At 28.6% G+C, this 13,828-nt stretch overlaps 1 protein-coding gene across 2 annotated transcripts in view; it reads left to right on the top strand.

Moving 5' to 3' along the window:
- LOC116013600 (serine/threonine-protein kinase TOR) overlaps positions 1-7,624 on the top strand; it is a 28,458-nt gene extending 20,834 nt beyond the window's left edge. For both annotated transcript variants that reach the window (XM_031253447.1, XM_031253446.1), the window contains exons 41-58: positions 93-246; positions 347-561; positions 1,223-1,429; positions 1,568-1,681; positions 2,178-2,381; positions 2,826-2,906; positions 4,331-4,405; positions 4,492-4,558; positions 4,656-4,816; positions 4,947-5,120; positions 5,211-5,339; positions 5,512-5,595; positions 5,718-5,779; positions 5,851-5,923; positions 6,009-6,143; positions 6,572-6,742; positions 6,822-7,084; positions 7,326-7,624. In XM_031253447.1, the coding sequence (XP_031109307.1) occupies positions 93-246; positions 347-561; positions 1,223-1,429; positions 1,568-1,681; positions 2,178-2,381; positions 2,826-2,906; positions 4,331-4,405; positions 4,492-4,558; positions 4,656-4,816; positions 4,947-5,120; positions 5,211-5,339; positions 5,512-5,595; positions 5,718-5,779; positions 5,851-5,923; positions 6,009-6,143; positions 6,572-6,742; positions 6,822-7,084; positions 7,326-7,344 (2,388 nt within the window). In that variant the 3' untranslated portion in view covers positions 7,345-7,624. The remainder of the gene's footprint in view (positions 1-92; positions 247-346; positions 562-1,222; positions 1,430-1,567; positions 1,682-2,177; positions 2,382-2,825; positions 2,907-4,330; positions 4,406-4,491; positions 4,559-4,655; positions 4,817-4,946; positions 5,121-5,210; positions 5,340-5,511; positions 5,596-5,717; positions 5,780-5,850; positions 5,924-6,008; positions 6,144-6,571; positions 6,743-6,821; positions 7,085-7,325) is intronic.
- Positions 7,625-13,828: the final 6,204 nt, after the last annotated feature.

Genomic DNA, 13,828 nt, shown 5'->3' with positions numbered 1-13,828 from the left:
GCCCCCCCCCCCCCCCCCCCCCTTCCTTTTTTTTCAATAAATTATTATACATGTACACTTTTTTATTCATATCCTCTGAATTTTTTTCTTAGGAGCTTGCCAGTGACCTGTCAAGAACTCTCCAACCAGCCATGCAGCCTGGATTGGTAACTAATGGCAGTGCACCGCTCATTTCTCGTGTGTATCTCATCCTTGGGACATGGAAGTGGGCACTTTCTCCTGGTTTGGATGAGGATTCTATACAAGGTGACCCTCTTCTTTCTTTTCAGTTCTATCTTGCTGGTTAGCAGTTTAATTGATTACCTTCTGCTCTGTATTTGAGTGTGTAACCATTTGATTACTCCAGAAATTCTTAGTGCATTTCGAAAAGCTACTCATTGTGCGCCGAAGTGGGGAAAAGCATGGCATAAATGGGCGCTCTTTAATACAGCAGTGATGTCTCATTATACTTTGAGAGGCTTTCCCAGTCTTGCTGCTCAGTTTGTTGTTGCTGCAGTCACTGGCTATTTTCACTCCATAGCTTGTGCAGCGCATGCCAAGGGAGTGGATGATAGTCTACAGGTAATAATCAATTCAGTCTTAAAATCTTTCTTCTTCAAATTCTGTTCCTTATCCTGTTTGTCACCATACCCAATTTTTCTCCATTTGAAGGATACTGTGTTTGAAACTGGTCTTTGCAGTGCCACTGGTTTTGTCCACCCCACTCCCAACTAACTTCTTTTGCTTCAGAATACTTTTATCCTAAAGATCATCTGTAGTATCCAGAGCTTTGTTTACTATAATTGAGTAGTACCCAGAGCTACTCACTAGTGATTGCTTATATACTTGAGATGGATCCAAAAAACTAATCAACACAATCTTGAATGTGGTTTTCAAGTTTTAGTGAGCTATGCTTGACTTGAAGTTAGCTCAAAAAATAATTAAGCCCCCGTGGCTTTTTTTTTTTTTGACATGCTCCTTCATACTTAGCTCGTATTGAGTCAATCCAGTGGCAGCTTAACTATGAACTTGAATCATTGCATGTTCATCAAATGGAAAATTTTCCATTTTTCTGGAAAAAATAGAAAACAGAAAAGGAAATCAGAGTTTGTGTTCACTTTGAAATTTGGAGAATCAAAATTAAGGGGAAGTGGAAGCACAAAGTGGGAAGTTGTTCCATTGTAAACAGGCCCCTAGTAATTTCATGAGTTCTTGGCATCTAAATGTTTATTCTTTATTTCAGGATATACTTCGTCTACTCACTTTGTGGTTTAACCATGGTGCCACATCAGAGGTTCAAATGGCATTACAAAAGGGATTTACACACGTTAATATCAACACATGGTTGGTTGTATTGCCTCAGATAATTGCACGGATTCATTCAAACAATCATGCTGTCAGAGAGCTGATACAATCATTACTAGTACGAATTGGGCAGAGCCACCCACAGGTTGTCATTCTTTGTTGATCATTATTTTCTTACGCTATGAGTTCTTTGGATCTTTGTGTTTAGCTCCAACAAATTTTACCTTTCCATATATATATATATATATATATATATATTTATATGTTTGAATATTTTATGCAGGCTCTGATGTATCCTCTTCTTGTGGCTTGCAAATCAATTAGTAACTTGCGTAGAGCTGCAGCGCAAGAAGTTGTTGATAAAGTTAGGCAGCACAGTGGTGTACTGGTTGATCAGGTGAAGCCTTGAGAAAGTGATTCTTAATTGCTCTCCTTCCCCTTTTAATTTTCTATAGTTCTTTTTTAGGATATCCATAGGCCATAAACTCTATAAGATTTAATGCTAAATGCCTGTTGAATTATTATTAGTGATGTAGTATGTTTAACGTGTGTAGTTCCATTGGAGCAATCATTATATTCCCTTGAGCAGTCATAGGATTTAATAAGTTTGCTCAAGATGGCTATATATGTATGGAGGATTTCATTTGTGTATGTCTTGACTTATCAATGCAATTCTTCTTTCAACAATGTCTAAGCTTCCCATAGTAAACATCTCATTAAAAGTGAAAATAAGGATATCTATTTGAGTAATCTAGCTAAAGTGGTAGGTGTATGATTGGACTTTGGTTGATCTGTGTGCTTGGTTGAAGTGGCCAATATAACTGGGACAGATGGAGTATTTACTATAATTATTTATTCCCCATTAATTTTGGATTTTTGTTTGCATTTTAAAGGCACAACTTGTCTCGAAGGAACTCATTAGGGTTGCCATATTATGGCATGAAATGTGGCATGAGGCATTAGAAGAAGCAAGCCGTTTGTATTTTGGTGAACACAACATTGAAGGAATGCTGAAGGTTTTAGAGCCATTGCATGAATTGCTTGAGGAAGGGGCAATGGGGAACAATACCACCATAAAGGAAAAAGCATTCATTCAGGTTATTCCTTAATTAAATACATGGCATGTGTTCACTATGTTGCTATTGGTTTTGATGATATTAGTTGTTTGTTTGCACTAGTCTATTGAGAATTTAAATTGTGCTTTGTTAGATAACTAGTAGTCCCTCTGTTTCTTGTTTTGCTTTCTCGAGGGTAAGCACAACTTGATTTTGACCAATGCTTTAAAGCATATTTTTTAAGAACTTTGACTTGTGATCTCGTGACATGTGGTACTTAATTTGTAGTTTCTTAATATGTAATTTTTGTTTATAAAATTTATAACTTTGAGAGTATCAAAACTCAAGTCAAAATTTAGTCAAATTAACCAAGAAAACAATAAATGAGGCAATTAAATAGGGATGGAGTATTATATTCTAGTGTAGTTGTGACCAGCACAATCAGTTTGATTATTTAGCAGTTAATTGATCTCATTTGAGTTGCAGGCATACCGTCATGAACTATTAGAGGCATACGAATGCTGCATGAAGTATAGGAGAACTGGAAATGATGCTGGACTTACTCAGGTAAAATTTGAGCTGATATTGCTAGGATCTTCATTTGGTATTGCAGATAATTGATCCAGTCCATTTCCTTAGTGATGAAACTTGTCTGAAAGTTAACCAACCATTGAATTACTTTTATGTTTCATCAAAGTTGGCTGTAAGCCTGTAATAGATTTTAATCCTGTTGTGAAGTCAAAACATATATAATGATCTGTGAGAATCCTACAACCTTGTCTGCTTGATTAGAGACGTTTAGGCTTGAAATTTGCAAGCCACAATTGCTTGAAATTATTGTATCATAAATTTCATTCCTGGATTGTTTTAATTCCATTTCTAGATCATCTACATTTGTTGTTATGCATGTGTTATATATTGTTATTAAAAGCAAATTCCACTTTTAGTCCCCGACTATTGTGGCATTACCACATTTAGTCCTATTCTTTTAATTTTGCCATCTTACATCCTTGACTTTGAACAAATTCCACTTTTAGTCCTCGACTATTGTGGCATTACCACATTTAGTCCTATTCTTTTAATTTTGCCATATTACATCCATGACTTTGAGCAACTTCCACTTTTAGTCCTTGACTATTATGGCATTGCTACATCTAGTCCTATTCTTTTAATTTTGTCATATTACATCCATGACTTTCATTTGATTGCCACCATTAATCTTCCGTTAAAAATGTTATTATTTTACCTTTAGAAATGAGTTACGATATTGAAATACAATGATATGACTGATATCCTTAAATTGACATATAACAAAGGAAAAAAATCCTTATACATATATATGAGTTACGATATTACATTCTTTGATGTTTACGATATTTCTTATGTGTTTGAAATATGAGTTATGATTTGTAAGAATTTTTTTCTTTGTTATTTGTCTATTCTAACGGTAAAATAATGAAATTTTTAACAGAAAGTCATGGATATAATATGGTAAAATTAAAAGAATTGGACTAAATGTGGTAATTTCATAGTAGTCGAGGACTAAAAGTGAAAGTTGCTCAAAGTCATGGATGTAATATGACAAAATTAAAAGAATGGGACTAAATGTGGCAATGCCACAATAGTTGAGGACTAAAAATGGAAGTTGTTCAAAGTCAGGAATATAATATGGCACAATTAAAAGAATAGGACTAAATGTGGTATTTGCTCTTGTTATTAATAAGGGATGCCCAATCTCTTTCTGTAATAGTGTTCTTGGTTGCCTGGTTTTTTGTTTGTTTTTGTTTGTTTGTTTGTTTGTTTGTTGTTGTTGTTTTTTTTTTTTTTTTTTTTTTTTATAACTAGAGTCAATACTTTTCTAAACTGTGAGTAGTGTAAATGCCTAGAAATTTCTTAATGTATGTACACTTCAATGCGAAACATTCTGTGTGCTTTGGAGTCCAGGTGTAAAATAATGCATTAATTCAATCATGTTTAATGTTTTTCACCAGGCATGGGATCTCTACTATCATGTCTTTAGACGGATAGATAAGCAGCTTCAGGCACTGACAACCCTGGATTTGCAGGCAAGAAGCATTTTTACTATAATTGTTATTGCTTACACCTAGTGCTTTGGCCAAACTTGATGTTTTTCTTTTGTTTATTATACCAGTCTGTTTCTCCAGAACTGCTAGAGTGCAGAAATTTGGAGCTGGCTGTTCCTGGAACTTACCGAGCAGGTAAGAAGAACTTGTTCGTATCTTGGAGAATGTTCTGAAGTAGTGGGCATTCTGTTTTAGCACTTCACAATCATATTTACTTTTCTTTTCCCTTCAGATTCACCTGTGGTAACAATTAACAAGTTTGAACCCCAACTTGTTGTAATCACATCCAAGCAACGGCCTCGCAAATTAACAATCCATGGCAGTGATGGGGAGGATTATGCATTTTTGTTAAAGGGGCATGAAGATTTACGCCAAGATGAACGAGTAATGCAGGTCATTGCTCTAATTGTTCTGAATGTGCGCAATGATGCGACTTATGTTTTTCTCTAAATATAGTAAGACTTAGCTCTCTTTACATCCTCAAGTAGCAAAACGTTTCTAACATCATGTCCATATGCATCAGCTTTTTGGTCTTGTCAATACACTGCTGGAAAATTCTAGAAAAACTTCAGAGAAAGATCTCTCTATTCAGCGATATGATGTCATTCCATTATCCCCAAATAGTGGATTGATTGGATGGGTTCCTAATTGTGACACTTTGCACCATCTAATTCGAGAATATAGAGATGCACGAAAGGTTTGTATAGATTTGCTTTAAATTCTTTCCACTTCGTTGGTCTCTAGGAAAGAATATTTCTATCTAATTTTTGTTCTTTGTGGTTTGTAGATCACCCTAAATCAAGAGCACAAGCTGATGTTGGGGTTTGCCCCAGATTATGATCATTTGCCACTTCTTTCTAAGGTGGAAGTGTTTGAGTATGCTCTGGAAAATACAGAAGGGAATGACCTATCCAGAGTAGGCATCCTTGACATTTGTGTTTTTTTTTTTTTTTTTTTTTTTTTTTTTTTTTTGTATTTATTTATTGTAATTTGATAAGTAACTGTTGTTGACATTTAAAGTAAGCTTTTCCATATGAATGTTCATTTATGATTTGGTTTCTAAAGATTTTTTATTTTTATCTTAAAAGGTACTTTGGTTAAAGAGTCGCACTTCTGAGGTCTGGTTGGACAGGAGGACAAACTATACTAGGAGTTTGGCTGTCATGAGTATGGTAGGTGGTATTTTCTTATTTTGTTTTGAAGTTTGTCCCCTGAAACTTGTTCATTGACTTGGTATCTTTGGCAGTTGTAATTTGAATGATTGAATGTGACTTATTGATTTGAATTCATCCAGGTTGGTTACTTACTTGGTTTAGGTGATCGACATCCTAGTAACCTCATGTTGCATCGATACAGGTACTTCAATGGCCTTCAGTAATGTGGTTATAGCAAAAGTTTCAACATATTCATAGTTATGTGTTTTGCAGTGGAAAAATACTGCATATTGACTTTGGAGATTGCTTTGAAGCTTCAATGAATCGGGAGAAGTTCCCTGAGAAGGTAGGTATTTCATCAGGAATGTTTTTACTGTACATGGAACTAAAAGCATCTCTTAATTATAAATCTAAATCTAAATATTTTGCAGGTACCTTTTCGCCTCACTAGAATGCTTGTTAAGGCAATGGAAGTCAGTGGTATTGAAGGAAACTTCCGTTCCACTTGTGAAAATGTAATGCAAGTTCTTCGCACAAATAAAGACAGTGTCATGGCTATGATGGAGGTAGGGTATTTGTTCTTTCTTCCATAATTAAATTAATTTGTGATTTGGTTCTCTGTGTGTTGAATGGTATAGAGATCAGCCTATATTTGCAGGAAGATTGGCTAAGCCAACTCCTACTAGGATTAGGACTGAGGTTTCTATTATTCAACATGGCTCTTTTTGGAACTCTCTATGGCTTTGACATGTGTATGTGATAATCTGTCAAAAGCAGCTTTGTATGAAATTACTTGATACTTGGTATATTGGGAAAAGTAAAAGGTTAGTAGTGTTTAAGGTTAGGAAAGTGGATGGTATTTAGGATCAGACTAAAAACGAATAAGACAGGTAAAATGGAATGTAGTGTATATCTGTAGTTTCTGTTCTTAGGAGTGAAGAGAGCACATTTAGTCTGTTGAATAAGAACTTCATTTTCTATGTCTCTGTTTCAGGCCTTTGTTCATGATCCATTAATAAATTGGCGTCTTTTCAACTTCAATGAAGTTCCTCAAATGCCCACACTGATGAGTACACATGCCCCTGCTGCTGTGAATAGTGAGGAATCTGCTTCAAAGGAACTACTTCAACCTCAAAGAGGTGTTAGGGAGAAAGAATTGCTTCAGGTGTTACTCTGAATCATACAGTTTTGTAACACTAGTTCTTGGCTCATGGTTTAATTGTTCCAATTCTTGTTAATTGCAGGCTGTAAATCAGCTTGGTGATGCCAATGAAGTTCTGAACGAACGTGCTGTGGCTGTAATGGCTCGAATGAGTAATAAACTCACTGGGCGTGACTTCTCTACATCTCCTGCACCAATGAGCTCTGCACAACATGCTTTAGACCATAGTGCCTTGATTTCTGGGGAGACTCGTGAACCTGATCATGGTTTATCTGTCAAATTACAAGTACAGAAGCTCATTCTGCAAGCAAGCTCACATGAAAACTTGTGCCAGAATTATGTTGGGTATGATTCTTTGATCCCTGCACTCTGAAAAATATAATTGGAAATTTCATGCTTTAAATAGAAGATTACTAAAAATTTTCAAGGTTTTTAGAACTTGAGAAATTGGAGCCATAGTCATTACAAGTATAACATGGATGTAAAATAATTATGTTACTATTATATTTTTGTAGATTGCAATGAAGTTAGATCTTGGAAATGCCTCTAGTCATCTAATCATGGTTACCTTGTGCTTTTACTGCAGGTGGTGTCCATTTTGGTGAGCCGGGAGATACTGCCTGTGTGTGTATTTTTGTAAATAAATACCCTGGTAGCCTTTGGACTAGTTTTCAAAAGTTATTTTTCCTGTACAGAAATTTATGAGAGAACTACTCATAAAATCTTATGTTCTAAATGGCTGGTTATAGTAACTTGCAGGTTGAAATTTGTTGTATAGTCAACTCTCTTAGCAGTTTCAAGAGTAATGGAAAAATATCCTGTATTGTGTTCCTATGAATGCTAAAACATGATGTGGCATAGATGTGATTCAGCTTGATCCCTTCACTTGTCCTAAGTGCTAACGTGACACTTCTCTCTCTCTCTCTCTGCCGATCTATGTGTAAGTCTTTCAGACACATCCGCCGAACAAGTTTACTGATAACAAGTAGAGGTTTGTATACTTGTCGACTGTATTAGTGTTATTATATTTATTAAATATAAAATAAAATAAATTCTTAATTAGTTATACAAATATGAAATAAGGGTCAAATAGGTAATTTAACTACACACCAAATTATAATTAGGCCACTGAATTTAAAGAAATTGCAATTGAATCCTTGAACAATAAAAATTTATGTAATTACATCTAAAATGACTTGTTTACCGCTTAGGTGTCGGCTCCTTTATTGACGAAGGGATCCTTCGTCTTCATGGCGGGTTAGCTGGATACGACGGGTCCCCTTCGTCTTCGGTTGGCCATGGAGACATAGGGGACTTTGTCTCCGGTCGGCCATGGAGATAAAAAGGGGTCTCCTTTGTCTCCGGTTGACCACGGAGATGAGAAGGGGTCCCCTTCGTCTCCCCATGCTGGTGATCTCTTTGACCCTTATTCCTACAATTAGTTTTTTACGCGCGCAACAATAGGATAAAGCCTAATATTTATTTTTAACTAAGGACATCAAAGTATATCAATACAAGATTATATAGGAGATGTTATTGCATATGTAATTGAATGTTGAATTTGTTTATTTAAATCGGTAATTCAAAGTATATGAATGCAAAATAATATATGAGAGATTGATTATAATTGTCACTAAAATAAATGTTTGTTGCAATTTTGCAAAAACGATAGTCAAAATACTTGGTCTAAAAATGATATTATAAATAAATACTACTTTTGTAATAAAAATTTATACATTTTAAATCATATATATATATATATTAAAACAGAAGTGGTAGCTTTCTCGCTCATTTTAGTCCAAAAATTTTGAAATCGATCAACATAATATTATATAATAATTCCTTATCAGAAATTCTAACCTTCGTTATCATTCTTTATCATTCCTTATTTATGGCTAAAATTGACAAAATATTCAAAATATGATTCCAATCCTTATTATATACGGAAATTAATGAAATATTTTATTCAATTCAATTCCAGTATAGATTCCTTTAAAAAAATAGTTTATATATATATATATATATATATATATATGATGTATATTATAGTATTCAAAAAAAATATTACTATATTATGTTAATGTACGTAATTAAATTTCTCTCATGATAATATTCCAAAAAAATAAATTTCAACAATCAAATTACTATATGATGTATATTATAGTATTTCAAAAATAATATTACTATATTATGTTAATGTACGTAATTAAATTCCTTTCATGATAATATTCAAAAAAAAAAATACAACAATCAAATTACTATATGATGTATATTATTGAATTCAAAAAATATATTACTATATTATGTTAATGTGCGTAATTAAATTCCTCTCATGATAGTATATCATGCAATTCAATTATGGTTCAAAATAATATTACTATATATATATATATATATAATTGTAATATTTTGAACCATAATTGAATTGCATGATATACTATCATGAGAGGAATTTAATTACGCACATTAACATAATATAGTAATATATTTTTTGAATTCAATAATATACATCATATAGTAATTTGATTGTTGTATTTTTTTTTTGAATATTATCATGAAAGGAATTTAATTACGTACATTAACATAATATAGTAATATTATTTTTGAAATACTATAATATACATCATATAGTAATTTGATTGTTGAAATTTATTTTTTTGGAATATTATCATGAGAGAAATTTAATTACGTACATTAACATAATATAGTAATATTTTTTTTGAATACTATAATATACATCATATATATATATATATATATATATATATATATATATATATATATATATATATAAACTATTTTTTTAAAGGAATCTATACTGGAATTGAATTGAATAAAATATTTCATTAATTTCCGTATATAATAAGGATTGGAATCATATTTTGAATATTTTGTCAATTTTAGCCATAAATAAGGAATGATAAAGAATGATAACGAAGGTTAGAATTTCTGATAAGGAATTATTATATAATATTATGTTGATCGATTTCAAAATTTTTGGACTAAAATGAGCGAGAAAGCTACCACTTCTGTTTTAATATATATATATATATATGATTTAAAATGTATAAATTTTTATTACAAAAGTAGTATTTATTTATAATATCATTTTTAGACCAAGTATTTTGACTATCGTTTTTGCAAAATTGCAACAAACATTTATTTTAGTGACAATTATAATCAATCTCTCATATATTATTTTGCATTCATATACTTTGAATTACCGATTTAAATAAACAAATTCAACATTCAATTACATATGCAATAACATCTCCTATATAATCTTGTATTGATATACTTTGATGTCCTTAGTTAAAAATAAATATTAGGCTTTATCCTATTGTTGCGCGCGTAAAAAACTAATTGGCGTATAATATATGATGCATATTATAGTATTCCAAAACAATATTACTATATTATGTTAATCTACGTAATTAAATTTCTCTCATTATAATATTAAAAAAAATTTCTAATAATCAAATTACTATATCATGTATATTATAGTATTCCAAAATAATATTACTATATATATATATATATATATATATATATATATATACATACATATATATATATATGTATATATGTATATATGTATATATGTATATATGTATATGTATGTATGTATGTATGTATATTAAAATAGAACTGCTATTTTTCGCCCATCCTAAGAAAATACTTCTATTTTGAAATTTGAAATTACAATCATTTTTCACCTAATTAAATAATAACAAAAATGCTATATATGTTAATTTAATTTATAGTAATGATTAACTAAAATATTTATTATACCATGAATCATGATCTACTTTTAAGATACACGAAACTAATACTCAGTATATTTAATTTCAGTTTTTTATATACAAATAAAATTAATATATAAAAAATATATCATTAAAAAGTTCTAATTAAAAACTTTTAAATAACACCTATATTGATATTTTTATTTTAATGTATCAAATTAACATACAATTATATTAAATCATTATATTATATTCATTTTCAATATAATATTAGTTCATTTTCAAAATGTTGTAGATTAATTTTTTTACAATACTGTACTATTTCAATATATAATTAAAATTAACATCGACTTACATAATTAAATTTTATTATTACTACCATATATAGATTTCTCCCTACATAAATGATGTTGGTTTCAAAGTTTAAAAATGTAAAAGTTAAAATATATCATTGTTATGATTTTAACATTCTACTAATGACAAATATAAGTATTATTGCATTAATTTAAAATTTTAGTAGTACAAATGCTGTAAACAAATTTTATAAAATACCATAGATTATAAAAATTTACAAATCTAAAATAATAGTTATTACTTAAATATTTTGAACCCAAAATAAATTAATTTACGTTAATAACATAACTGAAGGAAAATTAACATAAAACTGAACTAATTGAACTAACTTACATTATATTTGCGGAGTTTGAAAAAAATATAATGTTATTGGGTAAATGTCTCACATTTAAATATAATGTTATTAAATTAATTGAAATTCACATATTTAAGAATGATGCATCATCTCGAGATCTATCAATTTAAAATGAAGAAGAATAAGAGATAATAGGACTAAAAGAACTAAACTTTTAATAAATTGATTAAAAACATATCATAGATCTATAAATATTGAATACAAAGTCTATTATGGACCTATTATTTAAATAATAATCTAGAGAGGTTTTGATTGTGCTATATTTATGGGTTGGAAAATATTTAGAAACAAAATTAAATGGTTTCCAAAAATCTATTTACTATTTATGATAACAAACAAAAGTTTAAGGCAAAAACTTGTGTAAGACCGTCTCATGGGTCTCAATCCCTGAGACGGGTCGGATCGTTAATTAACGGGGTCAATGACCGACTCATTAATCAAATATCGGATCCATTAATCAAAGATCCGACTCGCCTTACGGATTGAGACCCGTGAAACAAGTCTCACACAAGTGTTACTCAAAGTTTAAAATAAGAATGTTTTTTTATACAATGAAAAAAAATTATATAATATTGATCAATATCCATATAATAAAAAAATTATCAAATTCTCTTTTTATACATTTATGTAGACATATATTATATTTATAGTATTTTGTACAATATGAAAATATATACACATTTTTTTTATAGAATTATTCTTACTGACATAAGTATACACGTTAATTACTACAATAGTTACTTATTAAAAAATTATTTTAAAATATGTCTAAACTCATACTCTTAATTTAAAAAATAAAAAATATTTAAAAATTTGTCTAAATATGTAATATAGTTAGGGACTAGATTAATCCATATAAATTTAAAGATTAAATTCTTTTAATTTGTAAATATAATTTTCTTAATTATATTTAATAAAATATAAAAAATAATTAAAAATAAAATTATAAAATTAACAAAATGTGTGTTCATAAATATTTATATTTTTATAAATGCATACATACATATACGTATGCAGTATATTAATCATACAAAATTAAAATTCTATTTTTTTAATTTCTAAATTTAGTTATTTTAATTATAATATATCAATATAAATTATATTTACAAAAAATTATATTATAAAATTTGCATATATATATAAAATTATAGTAATGATTACATCAATATATTCTTTTTCAACTTAACTTCGATTTTTTTATATACATATAAAATTAATATATAAAAAATATATCATTATAAAGTTTTAATTAAAACTTTTAAATAACACCTATATTGATAGTTTTATTTTAATGTATTAAATTAATAACATACAATTATATTCAATCAACCTAATTACGTATGACAATTGAAATAATTCTTTTACAAACTTTTCATGCGCATAAAACTAAACTTTGATTCAAAATAAAACAAAAATAAATCCGTATTGGTATATATATATATATATATATATATATATATATATATATATATATATATCCTTTTTAAAGTCATTAAATAATAATATGATAATTTAATGGAAATAGAATTTATAAAAAAAAATATATATCTATTAGAATTTTAAAAATTCTTAATCAAAATATATATGTCAAATTTAATTTATTCTAATAATCTAATAAGAAAAAATTGAAATCTTATATTCAATTTAGTATTTTTTTTTTGTATAGATATTTTTAATTTCATTTGTTTTATTTTTTAAATTTTAATTAAAATAAAAATAATTTAATTTGATTCAAATATATATATATGTGTATATATATATATGTATATATATAAATTTGTTTAACTAAAATAGGTTTTAGTCTTATATATTTTTTCATTGCTATTTGGTATATTTTTTCTTCATATATATATACATATACATATATATATATATATATACACACACACACACACACAGATATATATATATATATATATATATATATATATATATATATATATATATATATTGCTAAAAAGATAAAATAATAACTATAATACATATATACATATTGAATCATTGTTGCATGTCAAAAGTTCACCCAAAAAAATTGTTGCATGTCAATTTGTTTACGTCATCTAACTTTTAAAAATAACTACAATATTATTACAACTATATATAAATTTCCTCCTACATAAATGGTGTTGGTTTTCAAAGTTTAAAAATGTGAAAGGTAAAATATATCATTATTATGATTTTAACATTCTACTAATAACAAATATAAGTGTCATTCCATTAATTTAAAAGTTTTGTAGTACAAATTAAATGCTGTAAACAAATTTTATAAAATAACATAAATTATAAAAATTTATAAATCTAAAATAATAGTTATTATTTAAATATTATGAGCCCAAAACAAATTAATTTACGTTAATAACACAACTGAAGAAAAATTAACATAAAAATGAACTAATTAAACTAACTTACATTTGCGGAGTTTGTAAAAGAAAATGTTATTGGGTAAATGTTTCACATTTAAATATAATGTTATTAAATTAATTGAAATTCACATATTTAAGAATGATGCATCATCTCGAGATCTATCAATTTAAAATGCAGAATAATAAGAGATAATAGAACTAAAAGAAATAAACTTTCAATAAATTAGTTCAAAACATATAATAGATCTACAAATATTGAACCACAAAGTCTATT

Source organism: Ipomoea triloba, chromosome 3 (genome assembly GCF_003576645.1).
Source record: "Ipomoea triloba cultivar NCNSP0323 chromosome 3, ASM357664v1".
Classification (NCBI taxonomy): Eukaryota; Viridiplantae; Streptophyta; class Magnoliopsida; order Solanales; family Convolvulaceae; genus Ipomoea; species Ipomoea triloba.
This window is presented reverse-complemented; position numbering and strand designations above follow the sequence as displayed.